This window comes from Falco cherrug, chromosome 5 (genome assembly GCF_023634085.1).
Source record: "Falco cherrug isolate bFalChe1 chromosome 5, bFalChe1.pri, whole genome shotgun sequence".
In the NCBI taxonomy this organism is placed as follows: Eukaryota; Metazoa; Chordata; class Aves; order Falconiformes; family Falconidae; genus Falco; species Falco cherrug.
Genome location: NC_073701.1, coordinates 84,585,245 through 84,599,722, shown reverse-complemented (window position 1 = coordinate 84,599,722; position 14,478 = coordinate 84,585,245). Strand labels below are relative to the sequence as shown.

The following is a 14,478-nucleotide window of genomic DNA, read 5'->3' as shown; positions in this document are numbered from 1 at the left end:
AATAAATGGCAAGTATCTTTATTTTATGATGTATCATTTATTTTCTGGCTATAAATGATCTGTTAAAGGCTCCCAACAGCTGGGAGTGAAGACAAGAGTGGTGGGAAAGAATAAAAGCAAAAAAACCCTTGTAGGAAGTGAAGCTTGCTGCAGTTCTGGCCTTAAAAAATGAAACTGGCTGAAGGAGCTGAAAGATCCACATATGAGACATAAAGTATTTAGTAACAAGGATAATGGGAAAATTAAATTATAATTTAATCTTCTGCTTTGTTATGGGCAGTATAGAATGCATTTTCAAGAGTGCCTATCTGGGTATATCTGTCTCAGCAGGATGGGTCAGGTGCCAGTGTTTGATACAGAGGCAGTTTCTTTAGCCTGCAGAGAAAGGCACTTCTAAAGGGCAGATTATATAGAATTAGCCAATAACAGGCATTAGACCAGCTGCATCTCTTTAAAATCCATTTCTCTTTGGAATGAAAGTAGCTGAGTTGGATCTACACCAGGCACCCCAATAGCCTGAGATGTACCAAGACTTCCCTCTGTGGTTTAGCACTAACCACAGTAGTTTTCACTAACTGCTGGACTTGTTCATCTTCTGTGTTACAACTATTAGCAGTTAAAGAACTTGCACCAAAGTGGAAAACTTAGATTCAATTCACTCAAGAAATCGCAATAGCTGTTATCTCCCACCTATCCAGGGTACACTATTAAAACCAGAATAGATAGCAGGCTAGGTGGGAGGTACCCTCTATTTGACCTATTAAAACAGAGTAGAAAATAAAAATAAAAATAAATAGCACGAGAAAACCCTCAGTTCTGGAGGAAGCCTGAATATACTCTGTGTGAAAGTAGGGGATGACTCAAACGAAGGAAGCAATCTGAACAAAAATTGTGGCATTACCAGTACTACTTTTTTTCTCTAATGAAAGTGGTTGCTTTGTGTTGAACTCAAGGCATGCTATATGCATGACATTGTCTCTGCAAGCACCTAACTGATGGAACAATACTGACGACTTGGGTGATCTTTCAATTCTAAGCAGTAAAGCCTAACTAAGAGGTAGGCATTCAGCAACCTGCACTGGGACAATTTGGTGCACACACTTGCTTCGAGGCATAGAAATTTTTCAGGTTACCAAGGAGGCAATTCAGTTTCAAGTACTTCCAAGTTGAAGAAGCCATCAGAGTATCTGTTTTTCTAAAATAACCTCTTTTTTTGTTCCCCAATAATTCCTATGTCACATTTTAAGTTTCAAAGTAGAAAGATACATATTCCTGGGATCAATGATAGAAGATAGAAAACCCCTAAATATTCATGCAGCCATTATCTATTTCAGCCACTGAGGCAGTCAGAGGCTATGTTACGAACCTTGTAGGATCCTTCTCATAAGAAAAGAGTCTAGATCATTTGTGAGATAAACAAGTCGTGTTTGAGTTTGGGTCTAGATCATTTACATGAGACACAATCTGTTGTGAGAGATTTTTTATCAGCTGTGGAAGTGGATAATAATACATAAGAAGTCCTATACCATTTCTGATGTGGGCTGGGGTAGGGGATGGAGACAGGAAAGTATTTAGGCCTCAAGTGTTTTCCTTAATACAATTTTTTTTCCTTGTGCTACCATGGTTTTAGTTTTCTGTCATATCTTCTGACTCTCAAGAGCAAGAAGAATAGATATAGCAGTCTTTCTTACACTTGTGAAAGGCATTATTGGACAAAAAGTTTGTAGTTCAGAATGGATTTTATTGTGAGGAGTCTTGAAATTCATTTCTGTGTAAATGGGAATCATTGTGAGAAAGGGACTTTTTTTCTCCTGTAACTTGGAGGGAGCTACCACTGAGACACATGAAAAATTATTCAGACCTCATATCTTATTAAACTGAACTACTTTTTTTGCTCCTTGATTTTTAGAGCAGCTAATTCTGTAAAAGTTACAGGTAGTTATGTTCCCATAATAACAAAAAAAACCAGAAAGCACAGCCATAAAACATCATTGTTCTCTTGTCAGGGATAAAACAAGATAAGAGTCAGACAAAAGTCAAACCAAGTGTGTGGCATCCTGTTTGCAAGACTGGTGCTTGATCAGCCTGCAAGAAGGGGGATTCCAAAGATGGGAAGAATCACATTCAGGGGATGTTCCTGTCCTATAAGCAGACTCTCAGTGTGCAAATGACCATTTAAAAAGAAAGAGGTCCTGTTGTGATAGGACAAGGAGTAATGGTTTTAAACTAAAAGGTAGGTACAGACTAGATATCATTTAGATATCAGGAAGAATTTTTTTTTATGATGAGGGTGCTGAAACACTGGAACAAGTTGCCCAGACAAATGGCAGATGCCCCATCCCTGGAAACATTCAAGATAAGGTTGGACGGGGCTCTGAGCAAGTTGAGGTAGTTGAATATGTCCCTGCTTATGGCAGGGGGGTTGGATCAGATGACCTTTAAAGGTCCGTTTCAACTCAAACTACGACTCTATGATTATAATAGGGAAAGGAATAGGTCTCTATTCTATCACTCTGTGATTCTAATAGGGAAAGGTATCAGACCAGACTGTCATGGATAACTAGTCTCCAGCTGAGTATGCAATTGCATTAGCATATGAAGTCAGACTGATGTACATACCACATACAATGTGTACATGTAAGTATATGTTCAAAGCTTTTCTTTCAAGGTCTACCAAGTTTCTTGAAGCTCTTCTTTCTCATTAGCTTCATTAAGGAGTAAGTAGTAAGAGTAATCCATGCAAAACAGAATCCCTGAGGCCAAAGCTCTCTAAAGACTATATTCACTACTTGAAAACTGTTCTGTCAGAAAATTCCCAACTCACTCTAGTTTTATTGTTTCAATAAATATAGAGGCTGGTTCAAAAGCACAGCAATCATTATAAATAAATCCTACTGCATATGAACTGTAATCTGCAACATGAAAGAATCTGTGATTTGGATTTCTTTAAATAAGCTGTCATGCTGGTCATTTCAATTAAATCCACAGTAAATATACTACATGTAATGATATAGCTAATGCAAAATACCTGCACTAAGTGCATTGAAATCCATGGGCTCTTATTTCAGGGAATGCATGATCAGATTTAGAGTCAATTCACTTATGAAGCTTACTTGAATGTAAACCTTCAGGCAGACTTTTTCTCGTTAGTATTTGTAAGAGCTTGGCACTGTGGGACTTCTTATTACAAGAAAGGTCATTGAGATCTATCATAATGCACGTTTTTGTTGTGAATATGACTAGTACTATTACATGAATGTATGTATTTTACCCTATAACATCCAGAGGTTCTTATCCTTTTTTATTGACTAACTCTTATACTGAACCATGAGAAAAAAGCCTTACATCATGGGTATGTGATAAGGTCTTAAAAAATACATGTTAAAATGCCAGGCATTGTTACAGACTTTGTGGGTACGGCTCAGCTCGCCACTTAACTGCCATGAGTTAGATTTTTAAAAATGGTATAACTTCAAAAAAGGATTTTTTATGTTTAATGGAATTTTCATATACAGTACAGTTTGTTAAAGGTATTGCATTGATTCAGTTTTGAAAATCCCATTAGGAAATACCTGCATCTTTAGGAACCAAAATACCTTTGCTTTTGGACACCACTTACTGCAACTCTTTAACCCTAAAGCCATTGCTGCACCAATTTAATTGGAGATCAGCCTATTTGATTCAGGGAGAAATAGATATGTTGTTGGTGCTTTTTGCATATGAACATGCATCTGTACAGAGGTCTTCTCACAGAAGTCTGAAAAAACCTTGCTTCTTAACGTAACCGTGTGAGGTCTTCATTCATGTACAATGTAGGTCAAGCTCTGCTTTCAGGCACACAACTGTCATTTTAGCGATTGAAAGGAATGGAATTATTTAACTGGTGAGAGAAAAGACTGTATTATGTAGATTTCCTGATGTATTATTGAAATGAAGGAAGGTGTTGGTCCTATAACTTTCCTTAGCACAATAGAAAGACAATCCTGATTGCCTTTTCAGTCTGGTGCTGTCCTTGAAAGCAGGTTGAACGTCTTATAAATTTTGAAGTATCATCAGACTTTTCTTAAAGAGTAGATTGGGCTATCCCTCATTTTATGGTAATATTTGGCGGGTTTCTGTACAATTACATAGATAGTTTGCAAGGTGGTTCAGAGCAAGAGTCCATGCTTCCAAAATACATTTGTCACGTTTCTCACCTAACATTGCTTTAAGTGAGAGCACAGTTTATTTGTGATCTCTAAGGAGAAAGTATATAATGGAAAAACTTTGTAAGCTGAAAGACATTAAAAAATGTTCGACTATAATAGTGACTGCACACCAGTTTATTGTATCTCTACTTTTCTGCCAAGGGCTAAGCTACCCAAGGGCACTTAATAAAAACAGATGATCTGAAGCTGACATTGCAGACAGACTTACTACCTTATCTCCAGGTTAATATGATAGTATTGGTCAGTGTTTAAATCATGCCTGACAACAATGTCAGTGAATGCTCTGCCAAGGCAATGAGCAGGTTTTACTTCAGTATCTTTTTCAGTATAACAACATGATTACTGAGAGATTTTCTACTTAGTTTAGGAAACCACACAGAACTGTAAAGTAAAATTCTTGACTCATAAAATATTTAATAAAATATAATTTCCTAAGAAAAAATAAATTTTAAGTAGAACTAAAATTAATATTTCCAATATACTATTTAAATACTTCTTCAAATATAAAATTCTCTCTGCTGTTCTTATGGAGTATTCATTGTCATTTTCATTTACGGACTATGGAAGACCAGAGTTGCTTTCTTTTTGTTGATGGTAAAAAACAATAGACACACTCATTCCAAAGTGTATGTTTTTTCCTTTGTATCTATAGGGGACTGAGGTCCTTAGTGATCTGATTTCTCGGTTCCCTGATTTTCTGACTACTTAGTTAGGACTGTGACATAATAATAAATTTATTGTGTGCCAACAGACCATTGTGACTAGAATTCAACAGTAACATGGAAATATGTAAAAGCATTTTTTTTTTCCCAAGCTTGAAATTCAAAGAATATATCAAAGATTTTATTAGATTCTATATTATTCCTGCTGGCGGTTGAGCCATGCTGCACACCCTACTGAATCACCACATGGCATACTGTTTTAGAAGCTTCTGTGTATTAAAGTAGAAGATACAAGACACAAGGCTAACCCTGTTGTCACTCCTTTTTTCCTGTACAAATGTATTTGTTTCTTTTCTGAAAATGTGGTTGCTACAGCTTCTTGATTACTTTTGTGAGAATGAAGTTTAATAAATATTATGTCATCTCCACCACCTACTCTTAAGGTTAAAAAACCCAAGATGAAACAGCCATACCTGATTATATTTAAAGGCAACATAAGTCAAGAGTCGTTCTGATGTGTGTACAGAAAAAGAAGAGTGTTATTGGTTCCCTTTCCACCTAGTATTTTTTTAGTTAATTACTTTGTTTTCCTTCTTAAATTAAATAAATATAACAATGATTTTTATGTTCTTGTTTCTTTCCTTCCCCAGATGTACATCCAGACAACAACACTTACTGTCTCCATGAGTTTAAGTGCTTCTGTATCTCTGGGCATGCTCTACATGCCCAAGGTTTATATTATCATTTTTCATCCAGAGCAGAATGTTCAAAAACGGAAGCGGAGCTTCAAGGCTGTAGTGACAGCTGCCACAATGCAAAGCAAACTGACCCAAAAAGGAAATGACAGACCAAATGGCGAGGTCAAAACTGAACTGTGTGAAAGTCTTGAAACCAACAGTAAGTCATCTGTAGACTTTCCCATGGTCAAGAGTGGCAGCACTTCCTAATAGATGTACGTTCAAAAGAATGCACTTCCTTTTAATAATAAACTTTATTCTTTTTGTTGCTTGTTTTGCATGAATCCAGAGGTGTGTCAGAATTCATGTACTGCTGAATGCAGGAATGCCTAGAGTTGTTTAAAAGAAATTGTTTTTCACAGGCTAGTAACAAAAATAAAAAAGCACAAGCAGATTTTGCAAAGCCACATCTTCTTAAAATGATCTGTTTTAGCTAGTGCTAATTTGATGTGTTGTGCATTGCTGTGCCAGTCGTGGTATGTCCTGACAGTTCATGAGGTGTATTTATGGTCATCACTGTATATTGAAAACTCAAAGGCTGTTGAAAACAAATATTGTTTTTATTTTGCAGTTAGATATGGAAGTGAAAATAATGTTTTTTACCTTTTCACCTTAACTTAATATTTGTTGACTTGTTCATTTATCACAACTCATGAGTACTAACGTTTCCCAGAATAGTGCTTCCCATCCAGGTTTTTTGTTGTGGTCTTGCTCATCTTGGTACAAAATTGTGGTAATTCATATACAGCTTAATCATTACATGTTCTGATATGTTGTGCGTTAGTAATGAGAAGTTCTTTTCCATGTCAGAGAAGTTCTTGAATCTTGCCACATCTCTAAATTGCTCTGGTATAGAAGAAAACAGAGGTTATAGCTTCCATTTCACCACATGACATACAGCCTTATAAACTGGACATCACAATAATAATAATAATAAAATATAAATAGAACCAATAACTTTATCCCCAGAGTTTAGTAGTAATGGAGAAATGGTTTATATGAGAAGTTAGAAGTCACATGGGGTAGACAGCAGCTGTTACAGCTAAAGACAAATTGTTTCAGTCATTTTACTGCAAATGAGGGGGTTTATTTGAATTATTAGTACTCTCTGATAATGTTGACAGGTGATTGAATAGTACTATTTTACTTGAGCACATTGAGACAAGTCAGTACCAAATTTGCAGAAAAATGTACTTATTTCAAAAAAAGGTAACCTCCCTCCAGTGAATTCAATCAGAGTTTGCCAGACTGAAGACTATATAAAAATGGTCCATAAGTTACCATACTATAGTTTCTTATGCATGGAGGATACTGAGTGTAAACCAATTCACTTGAAAAAATCATGACCCTTCAAAATGTGTAAATCTACTAGACTGAGCAGATTATATATTTATACACCTTCAGATTATGACATAAAACAAAGGAGAAAGGCAATGAAATTCCTTGTGGAATAAATAACAGTGAGGAAATATGAAGAGCTCAATAATTTCTCAAATCGTCAGAAGTCACCAAAAGGAAATTCAGAAGGGAAGGACAGGTGGATTTTGCTGAGTTTGCAAAATTATAAACTTCTGAGCAAAAGTCAAAGGAGGGATTCCACAGCAGGGTGAGAAAGAGCGTTAATAAGAAAGTCTTGGGTATCTGATGTTTACTACTGTATCTAATTAAGAAATGCTGTGTCTGGTATTCCTTAAATGATGACTATGCATAATTCATGAAAACAGCTGCTGTTGGAAGCTAGTCTGCTTCTCCAGTAGTGTGATGTATGCAGATAATGCTTATTTACTGTGCTCTAAACATGATTTTAACAGTAGCACATCTATATAATTCTGAGCTCACTAGGAGTATATCATGACTAGGCTTTGATCCAGGCTTTATAATGCTTCATAGGCAAAAACTCAGAGTCAAGTAATTTGCACTCCAGAGAGCCGTCTCTATGTAATTGAGCTCTTGGCCTCAAGATGGGTTTCTCTCTTCCCCAGAACAGTTCTGTACCATTTGGATTTGACCAGCTTCCCTCTTTTCTGCCAAAAGAGTTATTGTCAAAACTTTTGGAGGTTCCTGTGAGTTACCAGTACATAATGTCACATATGTCCTTTTCACTAGGACAATAGTAACAAACTCTCAACGTTAGAAAATTTCTCCTTGCACTGACTCCATGTGAAGTAGATCCTTCTTTTCAGAGGTAGTATATGAAGCTGATCACAGAAAATCAGGCTATTTCTAGTATACCAGAAGTGGGTAATAAGTGTTTTCCAGCATTTCCCAAGCACAAATACTGGTGGCGATAACAATGCTCATAACTAGGTAAGGAATCAGGTGAGACAGCCAAGCAATTCCTTTTGCTTCCCATCCAGAGACAGCTCTTCTCTGTGTAGTTTGTCCTGTTTCATGCAACAGACTTTATTTCATGTTGTCCCCCACATGAATATGATCGTGTTTTTGGTGGACATACATTCATATTCAGTGGAAAACAAATTATATCTGGGAAACAGGATGAAAACAAAACAATATCCAGATGCAATTACAGAAGTCATAACAATGACAAGTACTATAAATGCATATAGGTCAGACCACAATAATAATTCTAAATTGCTTTAGATCCTTTTTTATTTAATTTTCTTTTTGTCTCATTCCAACAGCAGTGTGGTAACTGGAGTTAAAAGAGTGTTCATTCCCAGAAATATTTTGAGCCAAGTCTGTTACTTTTACTGGCCATCTATGCTTGCCAAATGTGTTTCATGTTATTACTATGAAATGCTAACAGTCTTAAAAAGCAGGACACCAGCTGCTGAAACATTCGATCCCCAAACAGGAAATGTAGGCTTGTTACATTGGACTATAAAGACACTTGTAATATTTATCAAGTAAAAAAACCATTGTTTGGAGATGGGATTAGTTTTAATAAATTTCTAACTACTATCTACACTAGCTTCCTGTGCTATCATTTTTTAAAGTAACAACACTCAGAACTCAATAGGATAATTTTTGTTTCTTGATCAGTCCTGGATTCTGTCAAAGCTATTTAAGTCTCAGATATACAACAAAGTTACAGCAAATTAACAAGTTGTTTTAAATCAGCTAAGGTGTAGTTACTATATATTTTTGTATTTTGAGCTTGCAAATGTCCTCACATAATTCAGCTTACTGAGTTGTGATAAATCCTATTATGCTATGTTGTTGTGGGCTAAAAAAATACACATGAAAAGTTAAAGAACTCAGCTGATACAGGGTGTTGTAAGCTAGTTTAACCTGATCACATACGTATCTGAGCTGATTTTTAGGGTGAGTCAAAAAAACCAGCTCTGCTCCTTCAGTCCTTTTGTTCCCAAGTGTGCAGTGTTTGCAGATGTGCATTTATTTGCTATTTCTTAGCTGGGAACAAAATCCTTTTATGCTTTAAGGAACTTGGTGCCATTTCAGCAGTCCTGCATTATTTTCAGAAGGGACATAACAGGCTAAAGGAAAAATAGACTCTCAGAAATCCAGCTGTGGGAGCATGGAAGAGTTCAGATGGGAGTAGTACATGCCATCTGAAAGATCTGAAGGATGTAAATGAGTCTATATTTGCTTCAAGTGTCCCAATACATGCAAATAAAGTTATTTCATGTGGGTGCTCAAATAATGTGATCGATTATGTAAATTATTTGCTTAATGTGCCAAAAGCAATCCTTTCATGAATTAGCTCTACCAAACACAAAGTACTGGAGCTACCTGTGCAAGTGAAGTAAGAAATATTATGTTTTGCAGCTTCCTTTTGATTATTCATTCTTATATATACATTCTTAGGGAACAAAAAAATTAGTGATATGTGAATTATAATGTTCTGGTTGTGTTGTGTCTTAAAAAATGGCAAATGCAATATTAGAATCAAATTTCTCAGGAACCCAAAGAATACAGAAAGAAAGAAACAAACAGCAAGCTTAGTTATTTATATTACCTAGTATTACTTTGCACCAATTTTAGTGATCTTTGATTCACTTTAACCTTTAGTGCAGGAGAGAGGAAAACTGTCATTTCTTGATTTCTGTAGTCTGTTCTTGCCAAATCACCAGATTGTTGGGCAGGATTTAGGAGTTAGCATGAAGAATCCTCTTCCTGTCTATCTCAGCTCTTCCCACCAGATTCTATACAGAAATAAGAAATTGGAGGAAGTAAGGTATGGGAACAGAATTAAGAACTTTGAGTCTATAGACCAGACAACTTTTGTATCATCATGTTAGTTTCAACCTGCCAGATGCAGTCTTCACTGTCATAAGTAGAACATGCCTGCAGCAGATGGAATATAAAACTTATTTAGGAAGCCAAATTCCTCTTTATGAAGTGAGACATAGATCTTATTATAGGGACAAAAAAGAGACTCAGTCCCCCAGCAGTCTGATTTGCCATATACCCAACTGGTTTAAAATCAGGCCTGTGAGCCCTGATGTCACCACTTCCGTCTTCCCACCACTGCATTAACAGAACAATGGAGACTTGGGCCATATTTTTTACAGCAAAGGGATAAGTTATAAGGGCTAGAAGCTAACACAAACTTCCATGTAAGATTCACACTTATTCACTTTTACAATAGTAAAAGTGTTTGACTCTCTCATTATGTACTAGGAGAAATTTCTTCACTGAGACTGCTTCAATGTTAAGCATCGGAACAGGCTACCCAGGGAGCGTTTGAGTCCCCATCCCTGGAGGTATTTAAAGGACACGTAGATGTGGTGCTTAGGGACATGGTTTCATAGTGGGTTTGGCAATGTAAGGTTTACAGTTGGACTTGATCTTAAAGATCCTTTCCAACCTAAATGATTCTATGATTCTGAACAAGGGGTATCAGCTTTGCTCAAAGGATGATGCTCAAAGTTGACCATCAACGTAATAGCATAGAAGCTCTAACATACAGCCTAGGCTCTCAAAAGCATTTCTGCTGGCTCATTTATATGCAGATGCTTTGTGTCTGAAGGTTCCGAAGAGAATATGTGCTTTAGGCACTAGCCTCTCAGTTTTGCTAACTTAAGGAAATGTTTCCCACGTTAGGCTTTGCTCCTTTTGAGGAGAGTAAGCTTCCTTCTAGATGAACAAACTACCATGAGCTGCAAAGTTGTCTTCAATCAGTAGAAAAGGGAGAAAGATCCAAGCTCTAAATTAAGAACATCTATACAGAAATCAACCAAAATAACACCAGAGAAACTGTATGTTGAAATTCTGTTACAGATATGCTAAAACCACTCACCATTGTTCCTCTCTCTTCACCTCTGCTTCCCCAAATCATAAGCAAAATAACTTATTATCAAGAACATGGAACTTGAGATACAATTTAACCACTGTTTATACATTTTTATAACTTTCTTACTTTATTCCATGAACATGGGCCATGTTATTTGGAAATATAGTTGGACATTGTCTGAGTTCAAATGCTAAATATGGGGGGTTTTTTTCTCCTCTCTTGATTCTAAAAAACCTGAACTTTGTTTTTTGTTGTTGTTTGTTTTTGGTTTTTTGATTTACAGCCTCCTCTACCAAGACAACTTATGTCAGTTACAGCAATCAGGCAAACTGAGCAGGGATGAAATTCACTGGAAGACCTGCAGGATGGAATCTTGCAAACATAGACTTTACCACCACCAGAATTCAGTCATGGAAATACCAGTAGACTACATTCAAATCAATAGTCAGTCTCCCAAAGGACAAGGATTAAACAAGAGGCAAAAGGCAAAAAGAGACAGGGGAAGGAAAAGTCCAGTTTTATAACATAGAGACAGAGTGTCAAGCTTCTGAACTGTTCATTCACAAAAAGAAGCAAATCACAAAAGGAAAACAAATGTTAGCTTGTGAAAAAAAATGCTGTTGAAATAAATCATGTCTGATGTTATATTTGTAAGTACTTTTTTGTGATTGTGACAATTTCCTTTCCTGTCCTACATTGTTCAACTCGTAAAAGAAGATGAATTTGTTTCTTGTGATGGCTGACTGAATTAAGTCCTGGGTTATGCTAAAATAAATGCAATGGTCAACGCATGCTAATTTTTATACAAAATAATTTATTTCTAATAATAAAGGAATGTTTTGCAAATGTTGAGACTTGTTTTGTTGCAGTTTTAAGGGAAGAAATCCTTACAGTCTTGTCTATTGTTTGTTTAGAATGTGCAGTAAAGGTGAGTGTACAAATAAAATAATACTCATGGCATCAGAGGAATGCAGTGTAAACTCTAAGCATGTGTGTGTGTGTGCGCACATGCGTGTGTGTATGTATATGCATGTCTGCATGCATGTGCGTGTGTGCGTACTCTGCAGTGTGTGAATTTATTTGTTCAAAACTTTGTAACTATATTTTCTAATGGAAGGATTTTTTCTCCCTTCTCACCCTCAAAGTAAGTGCATTTTATATGTTTGTAAAGTGAAGGAGTCCTGACAGTAATTATTTTGTATGGTTGTATTATATTTTGGAACCTCCACTAATAATTTTGATCCTTTCATTTCTGGAACTTACAGTTTGTAAGACTTTATGACAGCTAGACTGGATTAAGCTGAAAGTCTATTCAGCCTAGTATCCTGTCTCTGACAGGGGAATGTAGCAGATGCTTATCTCAATAAAGGTGACTTTGAAATAACAGGAAAGAAATCAATGGCAAATTTGCAAAGCAGTAACCTAGTGGATATATGTACTATTGCCTTATAAACACTTAAAAATCAAAGAAATAAGTGTCCATCTACATTCTTCACATCTTGTAACTCCCATGTCAAATGGTTGTGTGTGCATAGGAAATGATTATGCAAAGAGAAAGAGAAATTTGTATAGATATCCATCATGTTAAAAAAAAACTCCAAAGACGTTAAAAAAAGCAAAACAAAACAAAACAGCTAGGGATTTTCCATTTTGTTACTATAACTGTGATGTTTTTTAAGACTTTTTCACTCCATACAATATTTACCATTCATCAAGTAAATGGGTCTTCACAATCCGTTGATTATTAAATGTTATTTCTCCTGAATTAGCCTGGATGGCTCCTTGTGCTTTTTTCTTCAAAGGAGCTGTATTTTTTCTAATATATTTTAAAGAAGCTTTGGTGTGTCCTAAATTACATGAATGAAAGTTGACATATCTGAAACTGAATCTCTTTCTGTTACAATGTTTAAACTCCAGCATAGTCGGAAAACTGTGTGACAGTGAATTTCCTTTTTCAAAATATTTGACAATATTTCAAAAAATATTGACAACATAGTTTGTTTTCCCCAGCATTTAAATGCCTGAATTATTAACCAATGATTGCTGTGGTATATTGTGGTATTGTGTGTTTGGTGTGTGTGTGGATATATTGCGTGAAAACTCCTTTTTCAACTATGCCACAAGCACATCAATACCAAACCTATATAGTAACATATGCTTAATTTTAAACATATGAGTAATGCAGCTAATGCAATGAGACATGCAAAATTTTTTTTTCACAAAAATAGTTTTCTGTTTTGTTAGTGAATATCTCATAAAATTGAAGGAGGTTTTGGTGAAAATGAATTGATTAGATCATTGTTTTAGCATGACAGACTCCCATGTCCATGATGGATTTCCTAAGAGAAAGAGACAATCTGTTTCATCTGAAAAGCGATGTTTGGCATTTTTTCTTTTCAAGAAACCTTTGAAAAGCTTAGTTTTCAATTTATAACAAAAAAAGTTTCAAATATTTTTTCTGTAATATCTATACATATAACATAAGCATAACAATATGCATTTGAAAAAGCAGTACAAAAGAATTGCCTTTAAAACATTTTCCATATACACATAAGCATAATTTACATACACATAAAAATTAGTATATGGTATATAATTATATTTCAGTTTCACAGTAGTCCAAAGAAAATGTTATTCTGAACAGATTTACCAAAACCAGTGTAGTCTTTTTCTGGTTGAACAGTAGGGTAAAAATGAAATGTAAATTATTCTATGCATTTTGGATGTCATTCTGTGAAACATGGAGTGCATTAAGCCTATGAGTCTCACTGGTATTAATGTAACTCATCAGATAAATGAGCACACAGTATGAGTTGCAGAATGAATGGGGCATTGTCAAAATACAATGGAACAGCACTGGTCTACAGGTTTCACTTCTATAGAGTAGCTATGTGCTGTTTATGCATTTGCATAGAAAGGTGCATATCTATCTCCTGTAACTGTGATTAAAAGCACATTCTTCTCTTGTATCCCTATAGATCTATGGAAGAATAATGCATTTTATTTCTGAATAAACTGTTGACTTTTTTCTCTTCAGCTTAGGAGATTTTTTCCTGTACAGACAGTAGCAGTTCCAAATATTTTTTTCTAGCAACCTGATTTGTGATTTCTGCTTCCAAGACTATTTTCAGGTGATTTAAGTCCCATTTCTGCAATAGATTGTGCATCAGCTCTGCAAGTGCTAACTTCTAGGTTAGGTGACCTAAATTTTGTGATCCCATCTGTACCCTACGTGAGAGATTATTGATTAAGAGACTGCAGTCTACAGCCAAGACTGTTTTTTCAGCATTGCCATTGAACACAAACAGTTCATATAAAGGAATTAAATATTTTTCAATGATGGATTCTAATTAGGTTAAAAGTGGTCTTTTTTTCAGTTTACTGGGGCTTTGTCACCAGTTCAGCTATTAAAATAAAAAGCAACCTTTTAAAAAAAGGAATTACTATAAAGAACCAGAGAATTTTATAATATAAAGGAAAGAAAAATTGCTATGATTTTGCAACATGAGTACAATAAGGATGAACTTTAGAAAAATTGCTTCCACTGTTATTTACTTTTTGTATTACAAGGTCCATTCTTATGAGAAGATTGGGACAATTCACTCAGCAATAAGAAGAGAAAACCCTGCAGAGTCTGTTGTTACTGTGCCTTT

General features: G+C 35.5%; 1 protein-coding gene across 2 annotated transcripts in view; it reads left to right on the top strand.

Moving 5' to 3' along the window:
* The window catches only part of GRM8 (glutamate metabotropic receptor 8), a 358,453-nt gene extending 344,661 nt beyond the window's left edge, over window positions 1-13,792 (top strand). For both annotated transcript variants that reach the window (XM_055712667.1, XM_055712666.1), the window contains 2 exons: window positions 5,521-5,767; window positions 11,109-13,792. In XM_055712667.1, the coding sequence (XP_055568642.1) occupies window positions 5,521-5,767; window positions 11,109-11,158 (297 nt within the window). In that variant the 3' untranslated portion in view covers window positions 11,159-13,792. The remainder of the gene's footprint in view (window positions 1-5,520; window positions 5,768-11,108) is intronic.
* Window positions 13,793-14,478: the final 686 nt, after the last annotated feature.